The sequence below is a fragment of the Polyodon spathula genome, chromosome 7, assembly GCF_017654505.1.
Source record: "Polyodon spathula isolate WHYD16114869_AA chromosome 7, ASM1765450v1, whole genome shotgun sequence".
NCBI lineage: Eukaryota > Metazoa > Chordata > Actinopteri > Acipenseriformes > Polyodontidae > Polyodon > Polyodon spathula.
In genome coordinates this window covers 15,063,339-15,091,253 of record NC_054540.1, presented here as the reverse complement: position 1 = coordinate 15,091,253, position 27,915 = coordinate 15,063,339, and the positions used below count along the sequence as shown (strand labels likewise).

Below are 27,915 nucleotides of genomic sequence, written 5' to 3'. Positions count from 1 at the left end.
CTCTCATGACGTATTCGTGTGCTGAAACCTGCAAAATATACCTGAAACGCACTGAAATCCATATCCTCAACAGTCGCGGTTGTTGGGTGAGATGTTTTTTGATTTTTTGAGGGTTTTTTGTGTGTGTGGCAGTTTTACAATTGAAAAAGCTATAAGAAGAGACGCAAGTCTATCTGCCACTGGTGCCTCACTTAACAAAGCAGCGCATGAGTCACAGGGCAGTATCCTGTGTCGGGAGAGCTTTGAAGAATAGGGGACAACTTTTATAGTCAGAAGGAAAAAAATAAGTCAGTGTGAAAACTAAACAAAAAAAAAACCTCTTCGATACAGTTATTATTTCTAGTTGTTGGTATACTTTTTAAAACATAGTATGGTCACTGGAGGGTGCAAAAATTCACCTGGTCTAAGTTGTAAGACTGATTAGCGCTGTGACTACGCACTTCGTTGCAACAAGCAGGTAAATATATTATTTATTGTATTACTGGAAAACGTTTTACTTTGTGCATCTCGGAAATTCATAAATGTATTTCAAATTAAGAATTATAAAGTATACGTAGGAGCTTATTTTATTCTTTTAAAAAGGATGCGACTCATTCAGACGGCATGGTATTATAACAGTCAGCTGCAAAATCAAAATCATTACAGTCAACGCCTCGTTTATTTATACACAATTTTTAGTCAATTAGATCTGTATCGGTATGTTACTGTGCTTCTTGAAAAAATGTACACCACTCTGCTTTTCAAAACATTTTCCCAAGGCTGGCGACTCCACGTTTATGCAAAGGACTCAATGTCAACTGTGTGCGAAATAAAACAAATGGGACACATTTTTGATCTACTGTGACATTGTTATTTTAAAATTTTAGTATACAGGCTGTACAGTAGATATTTGATAACGTATTGTTACATACACAACCTGTAATTCGGCGGTTAGGTTGGATGTAGTGTTACAACAGTGACGCACTTGTTGTTGGAACTCATGAGGCGCATTGTTAAGGGCACAACCTCTGTGTAATGATAGCTAATTATTTACTAGGTTTTTGTTGGCTTGCAACTCTGCATAAGACCTTACTCTGCATTATCAAACCACATCTAAACTGTTGGTGCATCTGCTACCAATTAAGGCAACTGTAGATGGAAAAGCCACACTTTTCACTTTTCTTACTTGAAATCTTGTCAATTATGTACATTTTGCCACAAATCATGTTGGGCTAGCTTCCCCTTAAAATAATATTTGACAGTGGCGCAAATATAAATTGTAGCATTGAAAATCTGTGTAAAATTAGTAATTTATATCTTCCAAATTGATATTTGGCAATATATTATTTTGAACGTTTGCATTTTTTTTAAATAAAGGATTTCATTTTTTAACAAATAGTGTATACCAAAAAGCATAAACAGTTAAGATATGTCAAGGTATTGTGGCAAAAGGCACTTCCCCTATTTGCTTAAATAAGCGTAAATATTTCTCCTAAAGTTAATGTTAAAACCTGATGTATTTCAGGCACAGCACTCAGCCATATTCTGAAAGCGCAGTGGTAAAAACTGGGATATTGTTTTGTCATATCTGCTTTATCTTTAGATTCCTTCAGTTCTGATACAGGGTTTTAGAGAAGCAGTGAAACTCCTGTACCTTTTAATGTTCAGACTGACTCGTGGATATTTCCACTTTCTGACAAACACAATGTTACTGTAAATATCAGCGATTCATCATTTTACACAATTCTCAAACTCCTATTGTTAATTGAATGTATTATATTCTTCACAGAGGAAAATTGCTAAACTTAGCTTTGTGGTTGTAGCACATTATTAAAAGAACAATATCTTTGGTGAGTCAGACTAACGGTCATGCACAAACAACCGTAATGCAAGAGAACCACAGATAAGTTTTTGGTTAACTGAAACACCTTCTTCTGTTGCATGGATTGTAGACTAGTTGTTTCTAACCACATCACTTGTTCAAACACTGATCATAGAAAACAATGTAAACAGGACTGCTGATGCCTTCACTATATTGCTGTTGTAGAAATCTATCAAAAGTCGACAATGATTCTTTGTGAAAAACAACAATAGTCTGTCTAACGTAAACAGTGTGATGTTTATGTGGTATACTGGCAGTTATCATTTATCCTATAATTAGCGTGATCTCAATTTAGAAGTGGGCTGTACAATGCTGCACAGTTCCAAAGTTTCACTAACATGGCTTTAAGACACGTTAGAACTAAAAACTGTTAAAACCAAGTTGGCAACGGTTGTCTGGGTTTGAAATACAGTATGATGTGTTACAGCTTAAATATTTGAACATTCTTCCCCATTTTTCTTTTCTTTAAATAAAATGTAACAAAGGTCTTGGCAGCCTTTTCACTTTTAGAGACCAGGGTTTGAAAACAGTTTAGGTCAAAATTAAAATTAGAGGCTACGGATCAGATAGGCATGCAAACTGCTTACTCAGCCCCTTAAGAGCTGCCTGGCAGGGCAGTTTTACTATCTTTGTGTAATCGACTTCAGTCTTCAAGGTTTCAAATCAAGCGTGTTTCAAAAGTGTGTTTCCCATACAGAACTCACAACAGTGGGAAGCAAATGGAAGAAAAATAATTAGTCACAGAAGCGGCCATTGTATAATCTTCTTATCTACAAATTAATAAAGTGGAACAGATTTTTACGGATTACAGATGTAATCAGACTTTGGTAATCCTGTTGTCCGTGATTCATGTTGTATTTTTATTCTTTCTGCAGGCCTGTTTGAGAAAATGAAACCTCACCTGTTGAATGCTGTTTTCTGTTTAATCATCTTGTTGAGTTCGGTGCTGGAGAGTCAAGAACAATGCGAAGAAGCAATGAGGAATTCAGAGATGAACTTGACTGTGAAGTACGACCTCCCCACCTTTGTGGCAGATGCAGCTATACAAAATCTTGTTGTATTCAACAACCATGTGTATGTAGGAGCAGTAAACACAATGTATATGTTGACTAAAAACTTGGAAAAGCTCTCTGAGTACAAGACTGGACCTGAGTTGGAAAGCCCTGATTGTTCACCCTGTGAAGATTGTTCAAATAAAGTAAATTCCTCTGCAAGTGTTTGGAAAGATAACATTAATTTGGAGCTGCTTGTTGAAACATACTATGATGACGAACTCTTTAGCTGCGGCACAGGTAGCAGTGGTGTTTGCCATCGGTATGTTCTGCAAACAGACAACCCTGAAGATAGAGAAAGTGACAGGACATGTATGTACTCTCCTGGAACAGAAGAGGAGTCTCAAGGATGCCCAGACTGTATAGCAAGTCCTTCAGGGACTAAAGTTGTGAGCATTGTAAATAAAGGGTTTGTGAAATTTTTTGTAGGCAATACAGTCAGCCCCTCAGTTCCTCAACAACCTTTACACCATACATTATCTGTGAGACAAATGAAAGAAACTCAAGATGGATTCCGTTTTTTCTCTGACCAGTCTTACATGGATGTTATACCAGAACTAAGGGACAAGTATGACATTGAATATGTTCATGCATTCGAAAGTGATTCCTATGTTTACTTTATGACGGTACAGAAAGAATCGCACGATTCTCAGTCCTACCACACCAGAATCGTCCGGGTTTGCTCTTCTGACCCAGAGCTGCGGCGCTATGTGGAAATGCCGCTGGAATGCATTGTAACTGAAAAGCGAAGAAAGCGCTCAAAGCAGACGGAGGTTTTTAATGTTATACAGGCTGCGTACGTCAGTAAGCCCGGAGCAGCTCTTGCAGAGGAAATGGGTCTTTCTGTGGATGAGGATATATTATTTGGTGTCTTTGCACAAAGTAAACCAGATTCTCCTGAGCCCTCCAACAAGTCAGCTGTCTGTGCAATATCCATTAAAGCTGTTAATACATTCATCAATAGCATGATTCAAAACTGTTACACGAAGCATCCTTACCATTTCCTTGGATATGATAAGAAGTTCTGTTACAATCCGGTAAGACCATCGATTGCTTTTTTTCAGGAATTTAGAGGAAACAACTGTAGGCACACAGAGGCATGCTTCCATGTTCATTCCCCGTGCATCAGCATGCACAGTTCATGTGGCAAATGTGCTTTGCAATAGGAGGGTATCTTAAGTTGTGAGGTAGAAATTAAATAGAGTACTGTAATACAAAAATACGTTTATATTACAAGCTTAGAATCATTTAATTAAAACCCACATGTATACAGCATAAGACTGAACAGTAACATGCCAGAAAATGTAAGACATCTGCTATAATTTGAATTAATTTGATGTATGTTGGTGCCGTCTCATTTTTTTCAATGCAACGAATCACTACTGAATGTCTTTATAGGCTGGTCTGCCTTTTCTCTGTTTCTTCTATTCATCACAATTGACCCAGAAGTTCTTCCAATCATCTGATCAATAACAACACGAATGTAACTGCTGACGACTTCTTGGCTTGTCAATAGCTTATATAAGAAAAGGAAGACTAAATGACTTGAGTTTCTTTTTTAATTAACCGTCTTTTGATTTATATGAAAGCCAAATTCAGGATATAGAGCCGCATATAGATGTACAGGTTTTAATGAAAGCTAATAAAGTTGCAGTTCATCCTTCATTAAATGAACAGATAATCAAATTGAGGGACACATGATTTCTTGATAAATTAATGAATAATTCTTGTCCATGGGACAGACTTGCTCCAGTGCACAGATAAAAAAAACAAAAACAAACTTAAACTGGAAACATATATATTCCAATGATATTTGAAATTGTATTTCTTCTTTTATAAAATTAACATGTCTCTTTTAACTTGATTATTCCATACCCTTTGCTGTCTAAAGTAACCCCCAGCATGGTCATTCTTAAATAGCTATCCTGCTAAAAGAAACAACTTGGAGGGGTTCTTGGCAGCAGCAGCTCTCCTTGTTTTTAGTGAACAGCAAAGTGTAAAACATGTACATTTTCCAATGGAAAAAATAAGAACCCAATTCACTTCTCCAAGCACTGTGGGAAAGCAGTGGGGCTTTCTTCTATTTTCTTCTATCTCACTTTTAATTTACAGGATTCAAGCATAAATGTGGCCTCATTTTAGAGTAACTGTAACACAAGTATTCCGTTTCCAAAGAGTGAATGAGATTGTTCAGATAATTTATGTTGGGGTACTGTATGGGTGTTCTTGCCCAAGCACAGTGCTTGGAGAAGTGAATTGGGTTCTGCATTGTAGCCTGTGATACTCCTGACCCTGGAAGCCACTCCATCACTTGTCAGCTTTCTTTACTGTAGTCAGCACTAGAACCTTAAATGGAAATAGCTAATTAGTTTTAGATAATGAAAGTACTGAACCCTGGAGATAAACGGGGGAAATGGGCTGCTGTTATTTAAAGCATAGAGGTTTGCATGGCATTAGAGCAGTAATCAGTCACTAACTCCCAAAGTTCTGTGTCTAACATCATTCCCAGTAGTTGCACACAGTTGCCATGTGAATGCTGCTAATACTAAAACCAGCACTTCACAATGCAGTTTGTTTAGGATTAAGACAACGTCAATCGGGGTCTTCTGAACGTGGAGGAAAAAAACGTATATGCTGCTTCCTCTTTAAAATCCTTTGCCTGTATTTGAAGAGTGGGTATTTAAGGATACAAGATGTTCACTAAGCAAATGGTGTGTGGGGTAACACTGGAAATAAATGCCCCACCACTGCATCAATAACCATCAGGGTTGTCCCAGTACATTTTGGAGGTACTGTAAATAACTCATGTCTGATTTGTGGACCAGGACCAGTATATACCAATACCATGATTTAAACAGATGTACAGCTGATTTCACAGATGCTACCTTAGGTCAGGTAATGTAGTCAGTGCAAATCAGACAGTGTGAAATCAGCTGGTAGAGCACTTTTTTTGCATTAGAGCATTACATTTGAGCTGTGTATGTAATGTACAGGTACTGAGCATACCTTTCAGATTTTTGCTAGTATTGATGTACAGGAATGCAACGCACCCTATTGAAAAGAATGGGTTAAGCCAAAAGTCTTATTGTAAAACAATAACAATAATGTAACTGAACATGCATGTGAGTAGTTTCTTGCTGTTTTTATTTGCACTTAAAAAAAAAATTGGGCCCAAAGTATTCACAGTAGTCACGGCAATTCAGTTATTTGCTGTGTTGATGCTCGTTTATGGTTAAGCCTGCGAATCATTCATTGTATTTCTTCAAGTGCTAAGCTGCTCTTAATATTGCTTTTTGATTTAGGCACTACCTTGCCTTTCACTGGTATTCGGTACCATGGCTTCATAGATGTCAGTTTTAGTGAAATCAAATTAATTCTCATTTTCAAAAAGTTAATGGGGAATATTCATTTGTGTGAAACAAAAGTCATAATGAATACTAATGAAAGATAAATGAAATGTCTCCATAATGGGTTTATGCTTCAGTGGAGGGAAATGGCAGACTTCAAGTGGATTCTTAAAAGACTATTGATCCGTTAGTCTATGCTGCTGTCTGGCGATATTAGTTAATAAAATAAACCAACAGAAATATACCTCTATTTGAAACATAATTGCATGCTATAATGACACAAAGAAATGTTGGAATGTTACCAACAGCGTGGCCTGTTGTAAAGAAACACTCGGGTCTCAAAATAAAACAGCTGCATTTAAGGTCAAAATTATCATTAAATTACAATTGATTTAAAACCAACTAAAACAGTTTAATCTAATTCAAATAAAATCTAGAACCTGCTTGATTGAATCATATGATATGCAGATAGCAGCATTTTTTATATGTATTATTGACATTTTAATTATGTAAATTATTTTATGAATCACTTATGTTGTGCAGAGGTGTTCAAAATCAAGTGTCATATAATATTTTGTATTGTTTTTCTGATTTTATATATATATATATATATATATATATATATATATATATATATATATATAATATATTTTTTAGTTTCATTTTTTTTATAAACCCATACCAAGATGAAAAAACTATCCATAACAAATGCAGTATTATATAGTAGTAGATTCCTTCTGCCTTGCCTTAAATCTTGAGGTTACTGAAACATTAAAAATTCATTTGGCCAATATAAAGAGTTTTTATGAAGTCTATAGGTCACTTTGCAATGATGCTGTGTTGATAAAAAAAAATTTAAAAAGTGTTCCTTAATCATTTTAAAAGGGTTTCCTCAATGAAAATTCTTTTACACAGCAGTATTGTAAAGTGACCTTCTGACTTCTTAACCGAACATTATGCAAAGATGCAAAGAAAGTTAGCAGGAGAAAATGAACATAAGCTAAAGAAAATAAGTGATGTGTTTTTTGTATGACGTTACTCGATTATCTTATGAATACTGTAGATTAAGAGATGAATATATAATGTTTTTTAGTCATTACACTTGGATGTTTGCAAGACAAGCAAGGGATTTTTTTTTGTTTCATTTTTCAAGTTTTTCATAACTCTGGTCCTGTTTAAAATCATTTCTCTATGGCACTTATGATTTGAATATAGCCTCATGTCTCAAATGTATTTTTCTGTAAGTGTCTTCATGTAAGAAAAGCTTTTTGTGCCAAGTTTTAAATAATATACCATTACATGAATTAGCGTATAACTAGCCCAAGAAACAAATACTGTATTAGTCACAAGGAGATAGCACGTGAAACCTATTTAAGAGTTGTTTGGCACTTCAGTTCGAAGGTTGTTAAAGATAATAGATATGTGATTCAGTTTGTGTCATCAAGTACATGTGCCTTAACAAGAATTAAAAATACAGGCAAGCAATAACTAATCTAGGAAGACATTTGTTTTGAATATCTGGAAGGCAGCTTAAAGTAGTATGCAGCTACTATGGTTTGGAAAATATCTTAAATGAATTATTACATTCAAAGTATTTACATCTGGAGTTTCCTTTTCTGATTACTACATTTTCATTTTTGGAGTAGTTTTAATGTGTGGTTTGTAGATTGTAATGATTCTCAGAACATGGTATATCACAAGCAGTGGTAATGTCTTGGATGGACCACCTCCCATCTGTTCAATCTCCATGCCCATCCAATCCCTGGTCTTTTTTTTTCGCAAATGATAAAATAGTGTTTGATACTGTCCACAAGTTGACTTCCCACTGCACCACCACAGTTTTTGCATGGAATACTTTGCTCAAAATGTTGCATTCTGGTTGTTGTTAAAACTGCATATAGACATAACTGGCAGGGAACGCTTTTGATAGTGTAGAACTTTTTCAATGAAGTTTCTTCTGTTTTTTTGCTAGCGCTATAATACTAATGTCGTGTCTGTGTGCTAGTATAGCACAGAATAGCAGGAGGTTTAACAGATAGGTCAGTAAGATGCATTCTGTTGAAATACCCTTTCAGACAATTTGAGAAAGTAAAATGCAGTTCCATCATTTAGGTCGAGCATACAACTAGTTAAAGTGATGGAACCTACAAGTTAAACAAACACAAAGTGCTACTGATCCAACATTGAGAAGCAAGCTTCTTTTAAACATTTTTGGCTAGCCTGTATGATGTTGGAAAAAGGTGTATGTGAGGGGAATCATGCACTTACATTTTTTTTTTAATGTCGGCAAAAGTTGTTATGATCTCATCGGATTATCTTGTCTTTTCAGTAACCACATTTTCTTATTCTAGTGCTAATCCTTCCCTGACAGTTTACTTTTTTTTTTTTTTTTACCTTTTTGTCCCTTCAAGGTTAACATGAGTCAATCAGTTTTTTTTTTTTCTGTCTCCCTTAGATCAACAACCAAGGGACTGACTTTTATATTATTTAGTTAGCAACCCGCCCATGCGTACTCCATTGGCGTAATCATACAAAAGAAGACATTGACCTTGCTGGCATAACTACACTCCAAGATTGTGTGAGGCCCTTGGCCGGAGATGACAATGCTGAATGATGTCCATGCAATATCTCTCTGCAGTCAGATTGCAGATTTTATTGCAGTTTTTTAGAGCAAATACTGTCAAATCTGCTATTTATTTTGGTTTGCACAGGCCAACTAAGAACAAGTGTTTATAATTTATTTTAAAAGCACATTGCACACAAACCTGAGGTTATCCTAAATGTAGGTAACCTGCTTTTAGCATATCAATACCCAGTGTTGATCATGTTATGTAGTATAAATGCTTTGCACATATACCATTCTAATACCTTAAGGGTTGCTAATTATTGTCCTGTCTGTGCTTGTTAAAAAGGGGGATTTATTTTAATTCAACAGGAAGCAATATATCATGAAAAAGATTCAATGTGCTCATTACATCTGTCTAAATCAATAGTATTTAGTACTAATGCACCAAGAAGACTAACGCAGCTGTGGCAAATAATGAAAACAAATATATTACTGAGTGGCCTTGACAGTGAATTATCTACAATTTGTTTTTGTCTCTTTTGCTAATTTAATTAGCATGTACAGCCCATGCCCTCAAGGAATTATTACAGTAAAACACTGCTATAAAATATGTAGCAGTCTGTTAGAAGATTCCAAATTCTGGATCCCATCACTTTTTAAGCAGACACATTTTTAAATGATTAAAAAAAGAAGGAAAATTGTTGGTGTATATTATATTTTCTCCAAACGTCTCCTAATGAGATCATTTTAATAATTTTCTAAATATAAAATAGCATTGTCCTCCATTGTATGTCATTGCCGTGTTTTAGAAAACCCTAGAGATGCATAACTACATTCCCATTTGTGATAAATGAGTTGAATGAATGTGTTTAGGAGAGTTCGGAGAGCCACAGGGGTGACTTCTAGCAGGTGCCTTTTTCAGTCCCAACATGCAGCCCTTTATTATTTTTCTAATAATTTTCCTGCAATTCAAAAACTTAGAAAATTGAAATATTGTTCTCTTAATTATATGTCTTTGTGTATAGTATGTTCCTTTTTGCTGTGTCCTATTGAGCCATATCCTGTCCCCTATGACCAGTGTCTACCAGTGCACATGCCTAAACAGCAGTCAGCTGCACAGTTGCCAGTTTATAATCTTGGTGAATAACCTCTTGCTTTCTAATCATCTAAAGTCACCCTGACTGGTACACCAACTAGTACACAATTTCAGAATCAAGTTGCATCTTTGTACGTAAACCCAGAAGACCAGCTAGTCTGCAGAGTATTACGCGCACAACTTTAAACTTTTTTTGCTTGTTATGTTGAAATCTTCACACACTTCTGGTCCTATGACCAAATCACAGCTGAAAACTAGAAAAGAACAGTTTATCTTAAAGTACCAGACTGCAGAGGCTTTGACATACTTTGATTAAAGCAGCTGGAAGTCAGTTTAAGGAGACAGTAATGATAAAAACATCTACTGAAGTCAGGAGTAAGGAAGAGTGACTTTATTCCTTCGTAATGAAGATCATTTTGACACCCCATTAATGGCATGGTACAATACAGACCTGATTTTGCCTTACATTCATATAAGTGATATAATTTAATGGTTCTTTAACACATTGTAATTCACCTCTGATCAAGCGTCATGTGATTGCAGCAGACTTCCAGTAGTGAGCTTCTGATTCAAAATAAGTTGCCCACTCACAGCTATGAGTCACAGTAGCTCTGCGCTTAGTGCTTCGACAAGTGGTTCAGTAACCCTCATAAGTTTTGAGACCCAGTTTAAAAATCTAATGAGTAGATTCCAGTACAGAAGTGTCATTCTAAAATATAATCTTTCTCTCTTTATATTATATATATATATATATATATATATATATATATATATATATATATATATATATATATATATAGATATTTATAGATATATATATATATATATATATATATTATATATATATATATATATATATAGTATTGTATATATATCAGTGAAAGCTTATAGTGTGTACAGCACATGTTCTAAACTGTTGAGCTCTGAAGTTGTTAAACCACAAGTATGTGGTGAATCACACCTTAGTCACTTCTGATACAGCTATAGCTGGAAATATAAAACAAAGGAGTTATTTTGTCTAGTAGCTATTTTTGTATTACTTATAATTCCAGTTCAATGGTCTGTTTTAATGCTCTAAGAAGAAATTAATCATTAAGTTACACAAATATCTGTATAAATACATATGTTTGCCTTTGTGAAAGTACAGATGTGTAATATGATTCAACAGTGCCCAGTGTTCTTCAGTCAGTTTTTTTTTTTCTTTTTCTTGTGTAATCATTAACTGTATGTGTATTTACTGGGATATTTTGTTTCACAATCACTACCATAACTGATATTGTTTTGTGTTTTAACTGAAATAAGTTTTGTTTTTGTATAGCATAACTTACTCTCAACACCACTTCATGATACCTTTTGCTCTTTTAGTCTTTTTAGACATTATACAGGCAAAACAGCTTCTGTCATATTATGCCACAGAAATATGACTGAGAGGCTGGAATCTGGCTTTTGAATTAAGCAGAAGCCTATATGTTAGATTTTGAGTTATGAATAGTACAGAGTTTACCATTTTGTGTGTGTGTGTGTGTATGTATGTATTCAATTGGCAAATGCCTGTGTCTGTTTTGCAGAGTTCATCAGATGAACTGTCATGCCGTGGAAAACATGGAGAAGGATACCGTCTCGAAGTAACAACAACCATGCAGCGCCTTGACCTTTTCCTGGGGCAGTTCAGAAATATGTTGCTGACCTCAATTACAGTCTTTGCTGAAGGGGAACTGACTGTTGCCAATCTAGGGACTTCCAAAGGCAGAGTAATGCAGGTAGATATTAACAAACATTTTGGTAAATAATAGCTTCTACACACAACTTAGTAGGGAATAGAGGGAGTTTTACAAACAAAAAGTGAAACAGTAAAAACATAAGCAGCCAGGTTTTGGAATGGCTGATGTGTTTTTTTAGACAACAAATCTCAAACTACTGGTCTGAAGTTCCCAGTGAAAAAATAAACACATGCAGGTGCAAAGTGGAGTTGAAGGATCGATAGACTTCCTGTTTGCCCACAGGAACCTGTTTACCTAGCACACAGGATGTCCGCAACTTAAGCTAACCATGAATTGGACTGTTAGGCTATTTTGTTTAACAATTGAGTTTCCTAAATGCATCATTTAAACAAAAAATAGGACTAACTATGATCCCTGTGGAATTGTTTTAATGGCCAATAATTTCAACAATACGTCAACGCTGCACTCCTGAAATGTTTAAATTTGCAATATTCCTATAATACACAAAAAAGGGGGGAAAAAAACAGACTTTTTGCCAAGCACATGAACCTAAATGTATTCGACATAAAAATGTTTAATCTAACTATAATAGCAATAATACCCAATGATTTGTTTTCCTATTAGCCTTGTTAAGATTGGCTACAGATAAGGTTGATAAACTATTGTGCAGTTGACTCTTCGATTTATTAGTTATTAATAGTTTTATAAATGGACAAAATGGTAAAACACAAATGGTAACAGCTGCAGGAAGCGGCGTGCAGGGCTAATGGTGTATTAACAGTTAGTGTGAGACCTTGATGACAAGTTCTCAATTCCCATGCACTGGAGAATGTTAGCAGCTGCTGCTGATTTTCCCCATTGTTTCAGTTTGATATGGGGAAGTAAAACTGGGAGCAGCTGTTGTGAAGAGCAGTGCACTGTCTGTCATGCAAACATGCTTTTTGTTCAAAGGAAATGTTTTGCCTCTGGCAATATTTGTTAAGATTTATTTTTATTTAGAATAATATCTGTGATGGTGGCAGTGATTTGATCACATTTACCCTTTAAGCCTTTAGGCAAGAATAATTCTTCTCCATACTGTCATTTTCCATTTCCAATAACAGTGAGGAAGTACAATACTTGTCTGTTACAGTAAGTGGTTTTGAAAAGATCTATACAAAGGCTAACATTTGGTAGTAACCCCACTGCAGCAGGCTCAAGTCAAGTGAGTGTGAGTTCAGAAAAACAGCTAACAGGTTTGAACAAAATGTGTTGCTATATCTATACCAGGAATGCTTCAGACATTATTTTGTTAAATGTTGTTGCCAAATGTTACCGTAGAACTATTTAAACATTCCTTTATGTCAGGTTATTAGAATTGGCTTTTCTGGTCTGCTAATTCCAACAGGTGACTGGAGATATGCCATCCTTACATAAACCAGTTGGGGTTGTTTTGGAGCATTATATAAAAAATACAAAAGATGAATAATAAAGAAAAAAATGATGTCTACTGAGCAGCAAAAGAAACATATTACTTAGATTTGAGCATCAAAATAAATATATCACTTATTTTTGATCATCAGAAGAAACTTGTCACTTATATTTGCATAAAATTAACTAGATCGAAAAATGACAAACTCTGTTTTAGAGCAGGTGCATTGACTTTTTATTGTGCTGATTAACAGTTGACATCATGAAGATGCAAGAAAATGATGTGTCGATCTTGGGCAGATTTTGTGACTCTTGGTCTCACATTTCATGGCCTGTCATTGACAGAGTGTGTCTGGTTATACCGTCTCGCCAGGTTTGAAATTGCTGGCTGTGAGCAGCCAAGACGGTAAGCCACAGTACTCCACACTAGTCCAGCTTCCAACATGCCGATTGCACGAAGTCGCTGCTCTCTTGACAGACATGGCATATTGTTTTTATTCTCTGATTTTCTTTATTGCTTTTATCCAACAGCTATAATCACTCCGTATGCAGTGTCCAATCAACTGTCTACTAATTAGGTGGTTAAGTGCATATGCTTCAGTCATAGTCACTCAAGCATGTCACGGACAAGGATGAATTATCAAGTGATTTAAAAGAAACCAAAAACATTTAGTAAATATCCATCATTTATACCTTATATATTTTTTTTAAATACAGGTGTTATAATAGTGATAAGTTTCTTTTGATGCTCAGTGTATATATATATATATATATATATATATATATATATATATATATATATATATATATATATATATATATATATCATACTTACCTCAAGTTAAACACACTACAGAACATTGTACAATACTGTTTCTTATGCTGTATTATAAAGAGTCAGCAGTGAACCTGATAAATGGAAATCTGGAGATTTCGCACAAAAGAAGTTAAGGGTAAAACAGCTGTAAGAAAAGATAGATGTTAAAAAAAATGCCATACACAAAAAAAGATTTTGTTAAACCTAGGTAGAGAATTATGTTAGTATGCAGTAAGATATGCAGGGCGTGTTTGTAGTTTTGTTGAAACATTGAAACATTTCAACCTTCTTGTAACTTAAAATTAAAAAAAAATCAAGCAAACTAGAATAAAGGGCCACATGATGTATTATTTGTGTTTCTTTTCCCAGTGGTGCTATTCTTCGCATTCTCAAACTTCTAATCAAGCTTTAAAATATTTGCAGCTGTTGATGTTAATTTTTTGAAAAACCAAATGCCTTTGTAACCAAAACGGATAAACATGATTTGTGTTTAACCTTTGTTCTTAGTTTTGAAATCAGTTGCCCCAACAGCTTATTGACCACGTATCCTGGCCTTTATTCAAACTTTTTGTAAACAGAGTGATATTCAGCTGAAGTTTTAAGATTCTTTGCATGCTCACAATTGCTTTTTAAGAATTTGAATCAAATTCAGTGTTTTTATTTTAACACTTTCGAAGGTAATTCTGCTTTTATCAAAGTACACTCTAGAGTCTCTATGAAAGAGCTGTTTTTTTTGTTTTTTTCAGGTTGTGATTTCTCGCTCAAGAAAAAGAACTCCTCATGTTAATTTTCAGTTGGACACAGTGCCAGTCTCTCCTGAAGTGGCTCTTGTATCTGCTTCACAGCCGGATGGTTTTGCATTGTTCGTTACAGGAAACAAGGTGAATAACTTGGAAGAGTTGCACTCCCAAACATTTAAAATATATTTATATTCGCCTCCATTCTTGACAAAGATTGTAAATTTAGATATCTACATGTATCACCAAAATTCCATTACCCACAGCTATTTTGCATCCAGATCAGCTTAATCCCAATGGTCAATTTTATAAGTTTATGCTATTTGCTTGCATCAAATTCACAATAATTATAAATTAAGTGTGAAGCAACTTTACAGAAACACTGCCCTACGATATCGAATTAAAAAGTGTCAGGGTCTTACACAAATAAAAAATGATCTGTTTGCTACTGGTCTGCTGTTGTGAGTCAAGTTAAACCCTTACTAAATCCTTACTAAACTGCTAGAGCGGTCTGCAGTTTTGAGTTATCTTTCCTAGGCCTGCTGAAAGATGGGTAACAGCTGTTTACATTTTTATTAGCCCTCCGTTCTAGTTTTGTCTTTGCTTTTATTCTCACTCTTTTGCTTAGTTGAATAGTGCCAAATACTGGTTTCAGTTAATATTTCCCAAATTCTTAATTTCACCAGATTACCAGAGTTCCCTTGGCCGGACCAGGTTGTGATCACTTTAGGTCCTGCAGCTCGTGTTTGTTGGCCCCCCACTTCATGCGGTGTGGATGGTGCCATAACCAGTGTTCAAGAGCACAGGAGTGTGGGGCAGGGGCACAGGAAGCCTGCCCTCCTAGCATCTTCCAGGTAAATGTTCACAAAGACTGTATGTTTGGATTGTTACAGTAGTTAAGCAAATAAGGCTAGAAACTAAGAAACACTTTCTTAAGGCTGAAATTAATAACCTTCTTGGTAGTAATTACAATATTATTATTATTATTATTATTATTATTATTATTATTATTATTATTATTATTATTATTCAGGGGCAACTTAGAGTTGTTACAATATATCACATCACAGATAAGAGCAGATACAGTAAAGTCAATAGGAAGTAGGAGCGAATTCGAATAAGAGAAAATAAAAAAAAATACAGTAAATAATTACATTTGAGAGTGATTTCGACTAAGAGTAGTTACACTGATAGTAAAACGTATTTGCTTATAAGAATAAATTCCATGAAGTAAAAGTAGTAATCATAATAAATGGATAAGAATAATTTCAAATAAGGGCAAGTACAGAAAAAGGTGAATATGGTTACCTTTAAGAGTAGAAACAAGTATAAGATACAAAAAAAAAAGTTATAATTGACAGCGGTAGTAGAACACAGCAAAGTGTGGAGCAGTTAAGTGCAAGTACAAGTACAAGGTGATGCAAGTACTGGTACAACTGGGTGCCAGATAGTCCAATATAGTCAAGGGTTGTGAGGTTTACAGATGCTGTCTGAACAGATGTGTCTTGAGCAGGTGCCGGAAGGTGGTCAGGGACTGAGCAGTCTTGATATCCGTGGGTAGGTTGTTCCACCACTGAGGGGGTGAGAGGGGATGTAGGGAAAAATAGTAGTCTGGAAATAGTAGAGAGCAGAAAGGTCAAGACAGTGATAGGCGAGTACAAGAGTTTTGAATTGGGTGTGAGCTCCGATAGGGAGCCAGTGGAGGGAGCGGAGCAGCGGTTTAGCGTGGGAGAAATGGGGGGGAGGCAACTTAACAGCATTGGGAGATAGGATACAATGGATGTATCACTGGAAGTGTTATCCACCTATTCATGGGTGGTAATTTCAAAACCATTGTGTGGTGATGTGGCTGATCTCTTCCTCTGAAGGGCTCATTTGTAATTCCTTTGATGTTCGCGTTAGTTGAGATAAGGTTAACCTGAAATACAGAGCCCTTGTCCTAAATAACAAAGGTTTTTTATTTATTTTTTTATGACAGGTATTTTCTTACAGCTCATTTAAATAATGTTTTGCTTCTCCAACAGTGGCACCAAGTCCTTTGGATGGTGAAACCCTAGGCAGTGAGTTAAAATACTCAAGAGTCTAAACTAAAAAGACTGCTTAGAAACGACTCTGACGGAATGCTCGTATTATCATTTATGTAGATTCAGCTTCATTGGAAATTTTTTAATTCAAAGATCTGTAGCGCTGAAAGTACCCTGTTGTTTTCGTGCTGTATATTGGGGCAACTGTGGCGTATTATAATACAACAAAAGAAAAACTTCAGCCCATTCAGTTTTCTTTCTGTTGTATTGGTGTGCACTCTGTTTTATTGCTGTGCATTTGCATTGTGTTTTCTAGTTTTCCCCATTAAGTGCCCCCTTAGATGGTGGAACAAAGCTGACAGTCTGTGGATGGGATTTTGGTTTCAATAAAACTGGAATATTTGACTCAAGTAAAATGAGCGTTGAAGTAGGTGGGTCTCTGTGCAAAATGGACACAAGAGCCAGCAACAGTAATAGGTAAGCTAGTCATGACTCACTTGGCTAGAATTAGCTGCTTCCCTTCGTTGAGTGAATATCGTACAAGCCAGGTTTAATTAACAACCCTCGTACTAGCTAACTGGAATTGCTGAACTGAAAAAAATATAGAGAAATACCTTTTGAATGTTTGCTCTAAGTCATAGTACTCTTTTGTGTGTATCATTTTTCTCAGACTACACATTCATAATTCAATTTATGAGAGTATGTGATGATGTTGGTGGTTGATGTCATTTTCTCCACACATTTTGATGTTCATCCATTAACTCAAAATTGTTTTCTGCTTCTTTTCAGTTTGGTATGTACACTTGGAGCAGTAAACAGAGCCCACATGAATACTGTAGCTAAAGTGTACAGTGGGGAACAAGCAACACAAAAAAGAGGGTTCTCATATGTGGTAAGGATTAATAATGCCAAATAAAGGTGATTGTCTTTGTATTGTTTTTGTGCTGTAATTTTATGTTGTACTGAATTTTCTTTATTCTTAGAAACCAACAATCAAAGAAATCTTTCCAATCTTTGGGCCTAAATCTGGAGGAACGATGCTAACTGTAAGAGGAGCATACTTAGATTGTGGAAATACAAGAGAAGTCACTATTGGAAAGGCTGTGTGCACCTTACAAAGGTGAGACAGAAAATAATTACTACCCCAGACAGAGCTATTGCCTGACTTTCATGCAATGTTTCAAACATGATGGTAAATGTGTTTATAGACATAATGGGACAATTTCACTAAGCATTTGCTCTTGTATAAGTTTAAGAGCTTCTTCATACTGGTTTTATAACACTGCCTGTGTTTTTATTCGTTGGCAAATTTGTGATAGTTTCACGCTGATTAGTTTAAACTTAGTCTCAGATGAACTTGTTGAAGTGCTGCCGCTTCATAATGCTGTGATGGGGAGCTGTAGCTAGGAAACTGTTCTATTTGGGTTCTGCCTTATAATGAGAATGCAGGTGCATTTTATGGTAAATATGAGCCCTAACTATACTGCCATAAAACCAACATACTTGGTTTCTGAAAACACAGAGTGAAAAAAGAAAAAAAAAATCCTAGATTTATAACAGGCGCTCTGTTTGTTTAAACAAATATCTAGATTTTATTTTGAAAATATATATTTTTCTGTCTAGTGTCTCGGATACCATGTTAAAGTGTACGACTCCAGCACAGACGACACCATCGAAATACCCTGTTAAATTGAAAATTGATTCGTCTGTGCTTGAAGTTGCCATTCCCTACACATACAACGAGGATCCCATTGTTTCTGACATCCAGCCGTCCAGATCTTTCATCAGGTGAGGCATTGTTATGTAAAGTTAACGTAAACTACTTTATTTAAAAACATTACACCGTGTGAAAGTTTTACCAAATTGCACACATGAAAGGAAATATGTTATCAGTACTTATTGTAATTGTATTAACTTCAAAGGGCTTATCAGGGTTTCAGTTTCCCTGTAGCAAATTACAGAACAGTCCGTTTTGTGTACACAGTGGAGGAGGCACGGTTGCAGCACATGGAGTTAATTTGAACTTGGCGCATTTACCGCAGATGGTCATTGCTGTACCGCATGAAGGAAAGGAATTTCAAGTGGTAAGTGTGTCAGTTTAAAATTGTGTTTGTCTGCTGTCATTACAGTGTTAGAAAGTGTTAAAAATGCCTGTAATGCAAAATATGAGGAAATCTAGCCTATCCATTATATTTATGATCACAGGCAAGCAAGTTTAGTTTAGTTTTTCACTGGCTGGTATCCATGGTAGGCCTGGTTTATGAATGTAAGGTTGAAAAATATGTTTCATTAAATGTAACAATTATAAAATGTATATGACTTGTGATGCTGTAACTTGCACAACAATGCTACTGCATAGTATCTCAAACATAAATAAGGGTTCCATTTTGCCAGGCTGCTGACCGTTACAAACACTTCTTAAAGCTCTCATCATGGGGCAGCTTTAATGCAAGCATTATACGGTGATCTTCCTCATCTCTTAGCCTCATTAGGACTGTGTTTGATTTAGTCATAATCCTAAATGTTGTCTTGAACACTACCCAGATTACTCCTGTTTTGAAAAGGAATCCAGGGCATGGCTTAAAAGGAGAAACAAGAGACTGGAAATGACATGTTCATCTTGTATCCCTCCAGATAATTATGTAAAATATATGATATGAAAAAATCAAAATCAATATAGTAAGAGAAGCATCTGAAAATATATATAGCACGATACTTCTGACAACCCTGAGCACAACTCTCATCTAAAAACATATAAATGTTGTTATCAGTATTACAGCAAGAAATGCTTGCCGCTTTCTCCCACTACACAGAATCACATAAGAAGTATTCACAGTGTGCTTCAGTAAGCTGCCTTTTTATTGCTTTTGGTCTCATTCTTCAGTATCATTGTCACTGAGCTGCTCATAAGCAGTGCCCATTTATATGAGCAAACAACGGTATTTCTAAAGCCAGTTGTTTATTTGTGTATCACTATATTTTCTATGAGCTAAAGCCTTTTTTAATAAAAATTGTTTTTAGAACTACAAAAAGGAGGCATTCAATGTAACCTTTAGCTTCTATTTTTTATATAGATAGAAAAATTAAACAAAGGCAATTTAGTGGGGACATGTAGGATGTCTTGGAGGTCCCCAGACAATTCCAGAAACCTCTATTTGTAAACAATACATATATTTAATATACATTGTTCACTTTGTAGTGTGACAAACAGGCCTTGCAATACAGACAATATAATTGAACTGCTAAGTTGTAGTACCAGTATATATACCAAGCACTGCTAAGGTTAATAGCCTATACAGCACAATGTACTTTCACTGTGGTTTTTGTTGATGATTTGGCTTTTATCTCAGTTTTCAGTAGGGGTTCCATATTCAAAATAATTCTTAAAAGAGGTCCCCAAAATAAAAAAATAAAAAAAAACGTTTAAGAACATGTGGTCTAGGACAGTTTTTGTTCTTGTAAAAGAAAAAATGACAATGGCATTAGCTGAAGCACATGTAAAAAAACAAGAAGACTTAGGAATGCAGGTAATAGCAGGCAGTCATACAACACAGGGAATCAGTAAAACAATGTGGCTTTGCTGACACACAAGGAATGCATTGTTGCAAAGCAAATTAGCACAGCCAGTTCTCTTGTAGGCACAGATTTGATATTTAGTTGGGGGGGAAAAAAATCCTTTTAGAACATGATTGTAACTATTATCAGATTCTTCAGCTTATGTAGCCTTTTTCTTAGCAAGCATTTAGATTTATCAGCATATACACAGAGATAATCTCAACAAAGAATAATTATCAGGATGATCATCATGTTTACATCACAACTTTTTTGAATACAGTAAAATTAAGTAAAAAATAAAACAATTAAATTCACAATTAAAAAAAAAAAATGGCAATAACCAGATTCAGAGCATGGATTTGCTAGGCAATGTTCTAGAGTCAAGGCAAGAGATGTTGACAGTTGGTTAATATATAGTGTTAACAAATGTATTTTGACTGCAGCCTTGGATCTTCGTTGGCTTGATAAACACATGGAATTAGAGAACATTCCAGCTGTAATGAAGAAATGCCAACCGTCTCTGATTTCAAGGGGAAAGTGCCAAGGCAGCCTACTGAGGCCATTACTTTATGCCTGCCTGCCAGTTAAAATTAAACAGATTGCTGTGGGATACAATGAAAATAGAGTAAAATAACACATATACCTTTGTTTTCTTCTACCACTTGGGTACTAAGGTGGGCCGTACAAAGGCTAGAGAAATATGAAGAATACAGTTAGAAGAATGTTGGGGCAAATAAACATCCTTTCACATAGTGGATGTGCCACAGCTGAATTGCCAAAAAGGCAGTACTGATTTGGTGAATACCACTATAAATTGACCTTTGTATTTTAGAGGTTGTATACGCAAGAATAGCTTAATAGAGGCAACTTGCAGATGCAACAATGCTTATGGAATGTAACAGTGAAGTTTTCAGAGACTGTGAATTATTTTTTATAGAATAATATCAGCACTTCAAAGAAAAGCAATGTATAAGTTGTAGAAATCAAGGTCAGTAACATTCTGAATGCCTAAATACTGTATAAGGCATGGATTATTTTATCATCCAGACATTTTCATCAAACTCTCATTAAGTTACAAAGAGCTAATTTTCTTTTTTCTAGGAATGCACTCCGGGAGACAATAAGCATATCATCCTCTGTACAACTCCCTCCCTGAAAGACTTGCAGCGTCACCCACCGATATTGACAAAAGTTTCCTTTGCCTTGGATGGATTTTCTTCAAGGCACTTTGATTTTGTGTACGTGGAGGATCCAAAGTTTGAAATGTTTGAAAAACCGAAAGTTAACTCTAAAGGCAATAAATATATTTTAGAAATAAAGGTAAGGAGTTTTTTTTTGTGTTTCTGTCAGGCTCACCAGATTGTCTACAAGTAAAGCTCATACATTTGTCGTATACATTCAATCTAAAGTTTTAATACATATACATGGATATACCATTGCTGTGTACATTTGGGCTACACTACAGCCTCATTTCAATATAACTACATATTGTACGATGTTCTCATGTGTTACCCACCCCAAAAGAAGATATCAAATGAACAGCTGTTTGTCTGCATGTGTATGTGTGTGTGTGTGTGTGTGTGTGTGTGTGTGTGTATATATATATATATATATATATATATATATATAATACCCCCCCCCTTCTAACCCTAGGTAAGTAATGTTGACTCTGAGGCTGTACAAGGTGAAGTGCTTAAAGTGAGCAACAGAAGCTGTGAAAATATCCGTCTGGTTGCAAACACAATAGTGTGCACCATTCCCACGGAGCTCTTGGAAGTCAATAATGAGGTACAAGTTGAGGTAAGGGCTCTTATCACTATTGGAATTCTTTTGTTTTAGCAAACCAACTGAATGGATGGTTGTTCAAAGAAGGATAAAAATAATAATACAAAGATTGATTTCAACTGTCTTATTTTACTCAATAACTAGTTTATACAATGCTTGTTTTTTTTTTTTTTCTTTTGGTAAGGAATACAAACATATTATGAAATAGAGCGCATTATAAATGGCGGTAGCAATGTATGATCTTTATACTCCAAAGAGTCATTTTACATTTGTTAATAGCCATAAAACAAAAACTAACTGTTTGAGGTAATCCCAACTGATTCAAGCATTCATGGTTAAACTGCACACTGTAATGCAATACCAAACTGCAATTTAAAATCAAAATGTAAGAGTCTTCTAATCTGGGATGAATTATTAGGGTATCTGTTATTGAATTATTTTCCAATACAGGTTTTATTTCATTGGGGGTACAATTCTACCACTCACTAGGTGAAACGATTGAATTGACAGGGTATTCGATTTGCTGTAAAGAATTCCTTATTTCAGGTTTAATTTGCACTGCACCTTTGACCCCAGGAGAACAGCTTGTCTTGGGGTTGTGACATAGGGATTGAGTTATAGTTTATTGAATTCTCTTAAGTTCAGGTGTTTTTTTTTCTCTGTTTCTTTTCCTTCAGTGGAAGCAAGACGTTTCGTCAGTTGCGCTTGGAAAAGTAATGCTTGCCAAAGAACAAGAATACACAGGCCTTGTTGCAGGAGTGGTGTCTGTTACCATTTTAATTCTCCTGGTGTTCACAGCCTTCATGTGGATGAGGAAGAAGAAACAAGTTGAAGGTACATTACAATGTTTAACAAAACTGAAGAACACTGGGGCTATCGATGAAGCCGATGAGCAGGAATGCCCTGCGGTATCCACAGGGTGTGGGTTGACTGTTAACCAGGAGGGATTTTTGTAATGATTTTGTCCTGGTGTGGATACAGTTGCTCAACATAAATATAAATTGTAGCATGAGAATATTTTGAATTTTTGATTTTAAAATATCAATTATATTTGACTTATAGATTTGGATGAAGCTATGGTTTGGTATGAAGGAAGAGCACATATTCCACACCTGGACATGCTGGCAAATGCAAGAAGTGTCAGTCCAACCAATGAAATGGTCTCCCATGAATCTGTGGATTACAGAACTACCTTGCTAGACGGTATGTCATTGTAGTAACTTCCAATACAGTATTCATGAAGCTCATGCAATGTTTGATTTCATTTAAGTTCATATGATTGCTTTCTTTATTTCAGTGATTTAATCAGATGTTTTTTTTCTAGTGCTGATGATTAATTCATCATTATACCGATACTGTTCTTGTTTTATAATATATAAAGAATGATTTTTAAAATGCATTTTTAAGTCATGCTGCATATCATATATTTTTATAACGAAAGAAATAGACAGATTCTCAAAGCTATTTACTCTAAATTATCATTCACGCAATTTTTTTCAAAAGAAAAAAACAAAAAAAAAAAAACACTTGTTAATCGATTAACAAAAGTTAAGACTGCTTACAAGTCCCTGAATTAAAAGTCTTAAGTTGTTTATTTCTGGTTTGGTAACTTTTGAAGATTTGGAGTAAAAAGCTTTGAGAATCCGGCAACAGAAGTTTTGCTGTTCATTTTATTGGATCTAGCATTTCAGTGTGCATATTGACCATACATGCTTTCTGCTTTTATCCCGTTGGTAATTTTCTTCCAGATCAGGGCCAAAATCTGTCCCAGACTGAGTCATGCCGACACCCCCAGTACAGCCATTCAGGTTTGTCGGCTATACAGTCCAGTGGAGATACTGACCTGGCTTCTCCGCTGCTTCTGTCCAACGTTCACATCAATATCAACAGCCTGGACCCAGAGCTGCTCAAAGCAGTGCAGCACGTTGTTATTGCACGAGATGACCTAATTCTGCACGTCAATAAAGTGATAGGAAGAGGCAAGTATTGTGTGTGTGTGTGTGTGTGTGTATACAACAAGTCATGCATGAATCCCACATACTGCACACAGGCTGCACCCGTGAGAAGCTGCTTGACACATATAGACTTTTATTGTCAACTAACAATATGACAAGAGGCACTGTAAGAGAGAGTAATGGGGCATGTTCGTAAATAATTACATTAGCATGACAGGAAATGCATGGGGGTATATTTTCTAAGCTACTTTTTTTTTTTTTTAAAGCAGTAAACACATGTTAAAACCAGGCAGCTAAATATTATAATTATAATAAGGTCTGTTGATATAACCATGGAAATACATTATTTTTGCCTTAACCAGCTGTTCTTTTAGTGGGCTTCCTTAAAAAAATCAAGATATCTTGAAGACCAGCTACTTGAACCCTGATGTGTATGAAAACTGACGTTCTCTTTGCGGAGATATTTCCCAAGAAACACTATGATTGCAAGTCAAAGGAAACCTAGTGGATTTATTCTATTAAAATAAATCATTTAGTTGTTGAATTTTTTCCCCATTGTTAAGCACATGAATCCCCATTGGTGGTAATCAGACACCATTGCCATCTGGAAGGATGTGATAGTGGAATGGCTGTGAATTTTTTATGTCATTCACAATTTGCTCCTGCATTAGCCAAGGCTCTCTGTCTGTGTTGGTTCTCCTTTTACTTTCAGTGCTGACTGACCAAACTAACAAAATTATAAATTAAAGTGTCGCACTGTCCTTTAGCAAAATATATCGTAATTGGACAGCACTTGAATGCTTTGGCCTACATGGATTTTTTCATGTAGTATTCAATACTCCTAATATATCATGTTTCATAACTATAATTGTGTAGATGTGAGTGTTTGTTTATAAAACACTAACAGAAAAAAAGTTAGGTTATGCTTAAGGGTTATTTGTTTTTTTGTTTGTTTTTTGTTGAATAGGACACTTTGGCTGCGTTTTTCATGGAACACTTTTGGATAAAGACAGCATGAAAATTCACTGTGCAGTGAAATCCCTTAACAGTGAGTAACAGATTTAGTAATACGGTTTTATACAAGGTAGATTTTGATGAGTGTACATAAACCCCATGGCTGATGTATTTATTATGTTTTGAATTCCCTATACTGTATTTGTGTCTTGAGTGCAAAAAAATGATGTGCATGGCAAATAGCCTTTTCTCCTGGGAGGTTTTGGTATGATTTATTGCAATTTTATAATATGGCATTTTTAGCTGTAAGATTTATACTCTCTTGTGGCTGTTGTTTCATGAACCTCATAGTTTTGCCTTTGGGCCTTGATTTAGAATTATATATATATATCAAACTAATTATTTTAAAGGATGCATTTGTTTACTGCTTTGCTTTCTTTGTTTTGGGTTGGATATTAAGATGGCAAGAGGAAACTAAAAGAATTCTACATCAGCCATAAGTACAGTTTCCATAACTACAGTGAACATTTACACTGAATGTATTTGTTTTTTTTTTTTGTTTTTTTTAAATAAAACGTTTGTTAGGATACCACGAGGCAGTTTTAACAACATTAAAGACGCCATGACAACAGCAACCCTCACCACTGCTATGGTCTTTTTTAACAGTTAGCGTTGACGTTTCTGCTGGATGTATATCAGTCCTTATCCAGGTTATTGTTCTATTAGAAAGGATATAAACCAGATGATGTTAATTACCCACGAGATTAATGGGTTTGTCAAGTAATGTATTCACTTTCTTTGTATTTTAGGGATTACAGACATCGAGGAGGTAGCACAGTTCCTAAAAGAAGGAATCATCATGAAAGATTTCAGCCATCCTAACGTCCTTTCTTTATTGGGCATCTGTCTTCCAAGTGAAGGCTCTCCACTAGTTGTTCTGCCATACATGAAACATGGAGATCTTAGAAACTTCATTAGGGACGAGGCTCACGTGAGTACAAGATCAGTTCATTAAGAGCAAGGCAGATATTCTATGATGTGATATTTTGGAATGTTTCTTTTGAAATGTCTTTTAGAACTGTATTTTGTAGCCTAAAAGATTTACAATTAAAATGTAAACATGTTAAGTAAAAAGTCGAAATGTGAATGAATACCGTGGCTAGACTTTCACAACCCCCTTGTGTAACTGCATTTTTAGAGAGTACCAAAGGGAAAGTTAAATATGTTCGGTTTGGATTTTGTTTTCTTGTCCTCTATAATAATATTGTTGTGTCTTACATTTTACAGAACCCAACAGTGAAAGATCTCATAGGGTTTGGGCTACAGGTAGCAAAAGGAATGGAATATCTAGCCAGCAAAAAGTTTGTCCATAGAGATCTAGCTGCCAGGAACTGCATGTAAGTATGGCATTTAAACATACTGAATGATTATATTATAAACCCATTTTATTATGTGACATTTTCCTGATTTATTTTCTGCATTGGGGATTTCACGCATGACTGTTAAGCTTCTGATAACCTGTTGCTGTTTTAAGAAAATAACATTGTATTATGTGTATATTGTACTTTTGAGTCCATGATTTATAGCTACTTATTGCTGTTTATATATAGTAAAATTAAATGATGTTGACAGATTGTTTGCTATTAATGCAGGTTGGATGAAAAATACACTGTTAAAGTGGCTGATTTTGGTCTTGCGAGGGATGTCTATGATAAGGAATATTACAGCGTGCACAATAAAAACGGAGTCAAATTGCCTGTGAAGTGGATGGCACTGGAGAGCTTACAGATACACAAATTTACTACAAAATCTGATGTGGTAAAACAGTACTTTCTATACATTGTGGGTTTTTTTTCACATTAAGCTGCTTAGTTTAAAAGTAACTAACAAAATAAATGCATCTTTCCTAGTAAATGGAATCAGTGACACAATTAGGCTATTAATGACTGGACATGTATTTGTTATTTGAGCAGTTAATTATGATCAACAAGCACGGTTTGCCATAGGCTATTTGAAATACCTGAACTAAAACACTGGGGATGTTTGTTTAATGAGCAGTAGCTATAACTGGCTTAGTTTTACCTTATGTTTTATGATTGAGTGTTTTGAAGTTATGGATGATGATGTTCTTATGGATTACTCTTTTGTGATTTCTGTACTTATTCATAGTGTATAAATTACTAAAGAGCTGTAAACAAAGGAGAACATAAGGATTATCCAGCATGTTTTGTTTACACTTTTTAACAAATGAAGTTAGTTAATAAGCACTAATTATTGTTCAAGGTGTCTTTGTTGTTGCTGTATTCCCTCAGTGGTCTTTTGGAGTTTTGCTATGGGAGCTGATGACAAGAGGGGCCCCACCTTACTCAGATGTCAATTCTTTTGAAATTACTGTATTTCTGCTGCAAGGAAGGCGCCTTCTTCAGCCAGAATTCTGCCCTGACTCACTGTAAGTCTGTGTGCCAAACTGGCTTGATTTGGGAGGGAGTGGGTGGGGTGGTGCTGTAGTTTGTTGGCACACCGCTCCTACAGGGCATGTACCTGAGAAATATGTAATGCAGGCCCCAGGTTAGGCAATGTGGTGAGTGCCCCTGAGGAACATTATTTTCACCTGTGAACTATTGCTTTGTGTTGATCTCTTAGTTTACCAGCGTTTTATGTTCTCTGACTAAAGTTATGCCATTTGTCACTATTAGATGTAATACTTGGTTTCCTCGGCCTATACACAGAAACAATGTATCCTTCTTATTATACCTATACAGAGATGGCCATTACGTTTTACATATTTGTTTTCTCTTTTTTTAAATACAGATACAATGTGATGATTGAATGCTGGCATCCTAATCCAGAACGGCGGCCGACATTCTCAGCACTAGTTTCCAGAATATCTTCTATCTTCTCCAGTTTTAGTGGGGAACACTACATCCTTTTAAATAGCAGCTATGTTAACATTGATAGACTTACTCCATACCCTTCTATTAAGTCATCCCAGAATGATCTAAATGACCAAGAACTGTGCACATGAGGTAAGGAGC

General features: G+C 35.5%; 1 protein-coding gene across 3 annotated transcripts; it reads left to right on the top strand.

Annotated features, from left to right (window-relative positions):
• On the top strand, positions 1-27,915 carry LOC121318228 (hepatocyte growth factor receptor-like). 3 transcript variants are annotated; one of them, XM_041254679.1, is made up of 21 exons: positions 1-86; positions 2,737-3,950; positions 11,491-11,682; positions 14,617-14,751; positions 15,294-15,461; positions 16,948-17,108; positions 17,421-17,523; positions 17,615-17,751; positions 18,255-18,419; positions 18,616-18,715; positions 21,288-21,506; positions 21,840-21,986; positions 22,649-22,805; positions 23,034-23,174; positions 23,720-23,950; positions 24,894-24,974; positions 25,690-25,871; positions 26,168-26,277; positions 26,533-26,722; positions 27,193-27,329; positions 27,692-27,915. In XM_041254679.1, exons 2-21 carry the CDS (start codon positions 2,751-2,753, stop codon positions 27,903-27,905), a joined length of 4,170 nt encoding a protein of 1,389 aa, XP_041110613.1. In that variant the 5' UTR covers positions 1-86; positions 2,737-2,750; the 3' UTR covers positions 27,906-27,915. The 3 variants fall into 3 exon arrangements, with proteins under 3 accessions (XP_041110613.1, XP_041110612.1, XP_041110614.1); XM_041254678.1 differs by having other exon boundaries at positions 9-457; XM_041254680.1 differs by having other exon boundaries at positions 10-457; positions 26,533-26,698.

Excerpts from the sequence above, each read along its gene's own strand:
- LOC121318228 (XM_041254679.1), top strand. The coding sequence starts at position 2,751 with ATGAAACCTCACCTGTTGAATGCTGTTTTCTGTTTAATCATCTTGTTG. Across the intron at positions 3,951-11,490 it reads AGAAGTTCTGTTACAATCCG|AGTTCATCAGATGAACTGTC; the intron begins GTAAGACCATCG and ends TCTGTTTTGCAG. Across the intron at positions 25,872-26,167 it reads TCATTAGGGACGAGGCTCAC|AACCCAACAGTGAAAGATCT; the intron begins GTGAGTACAAGA and ends TACATTTTACAG.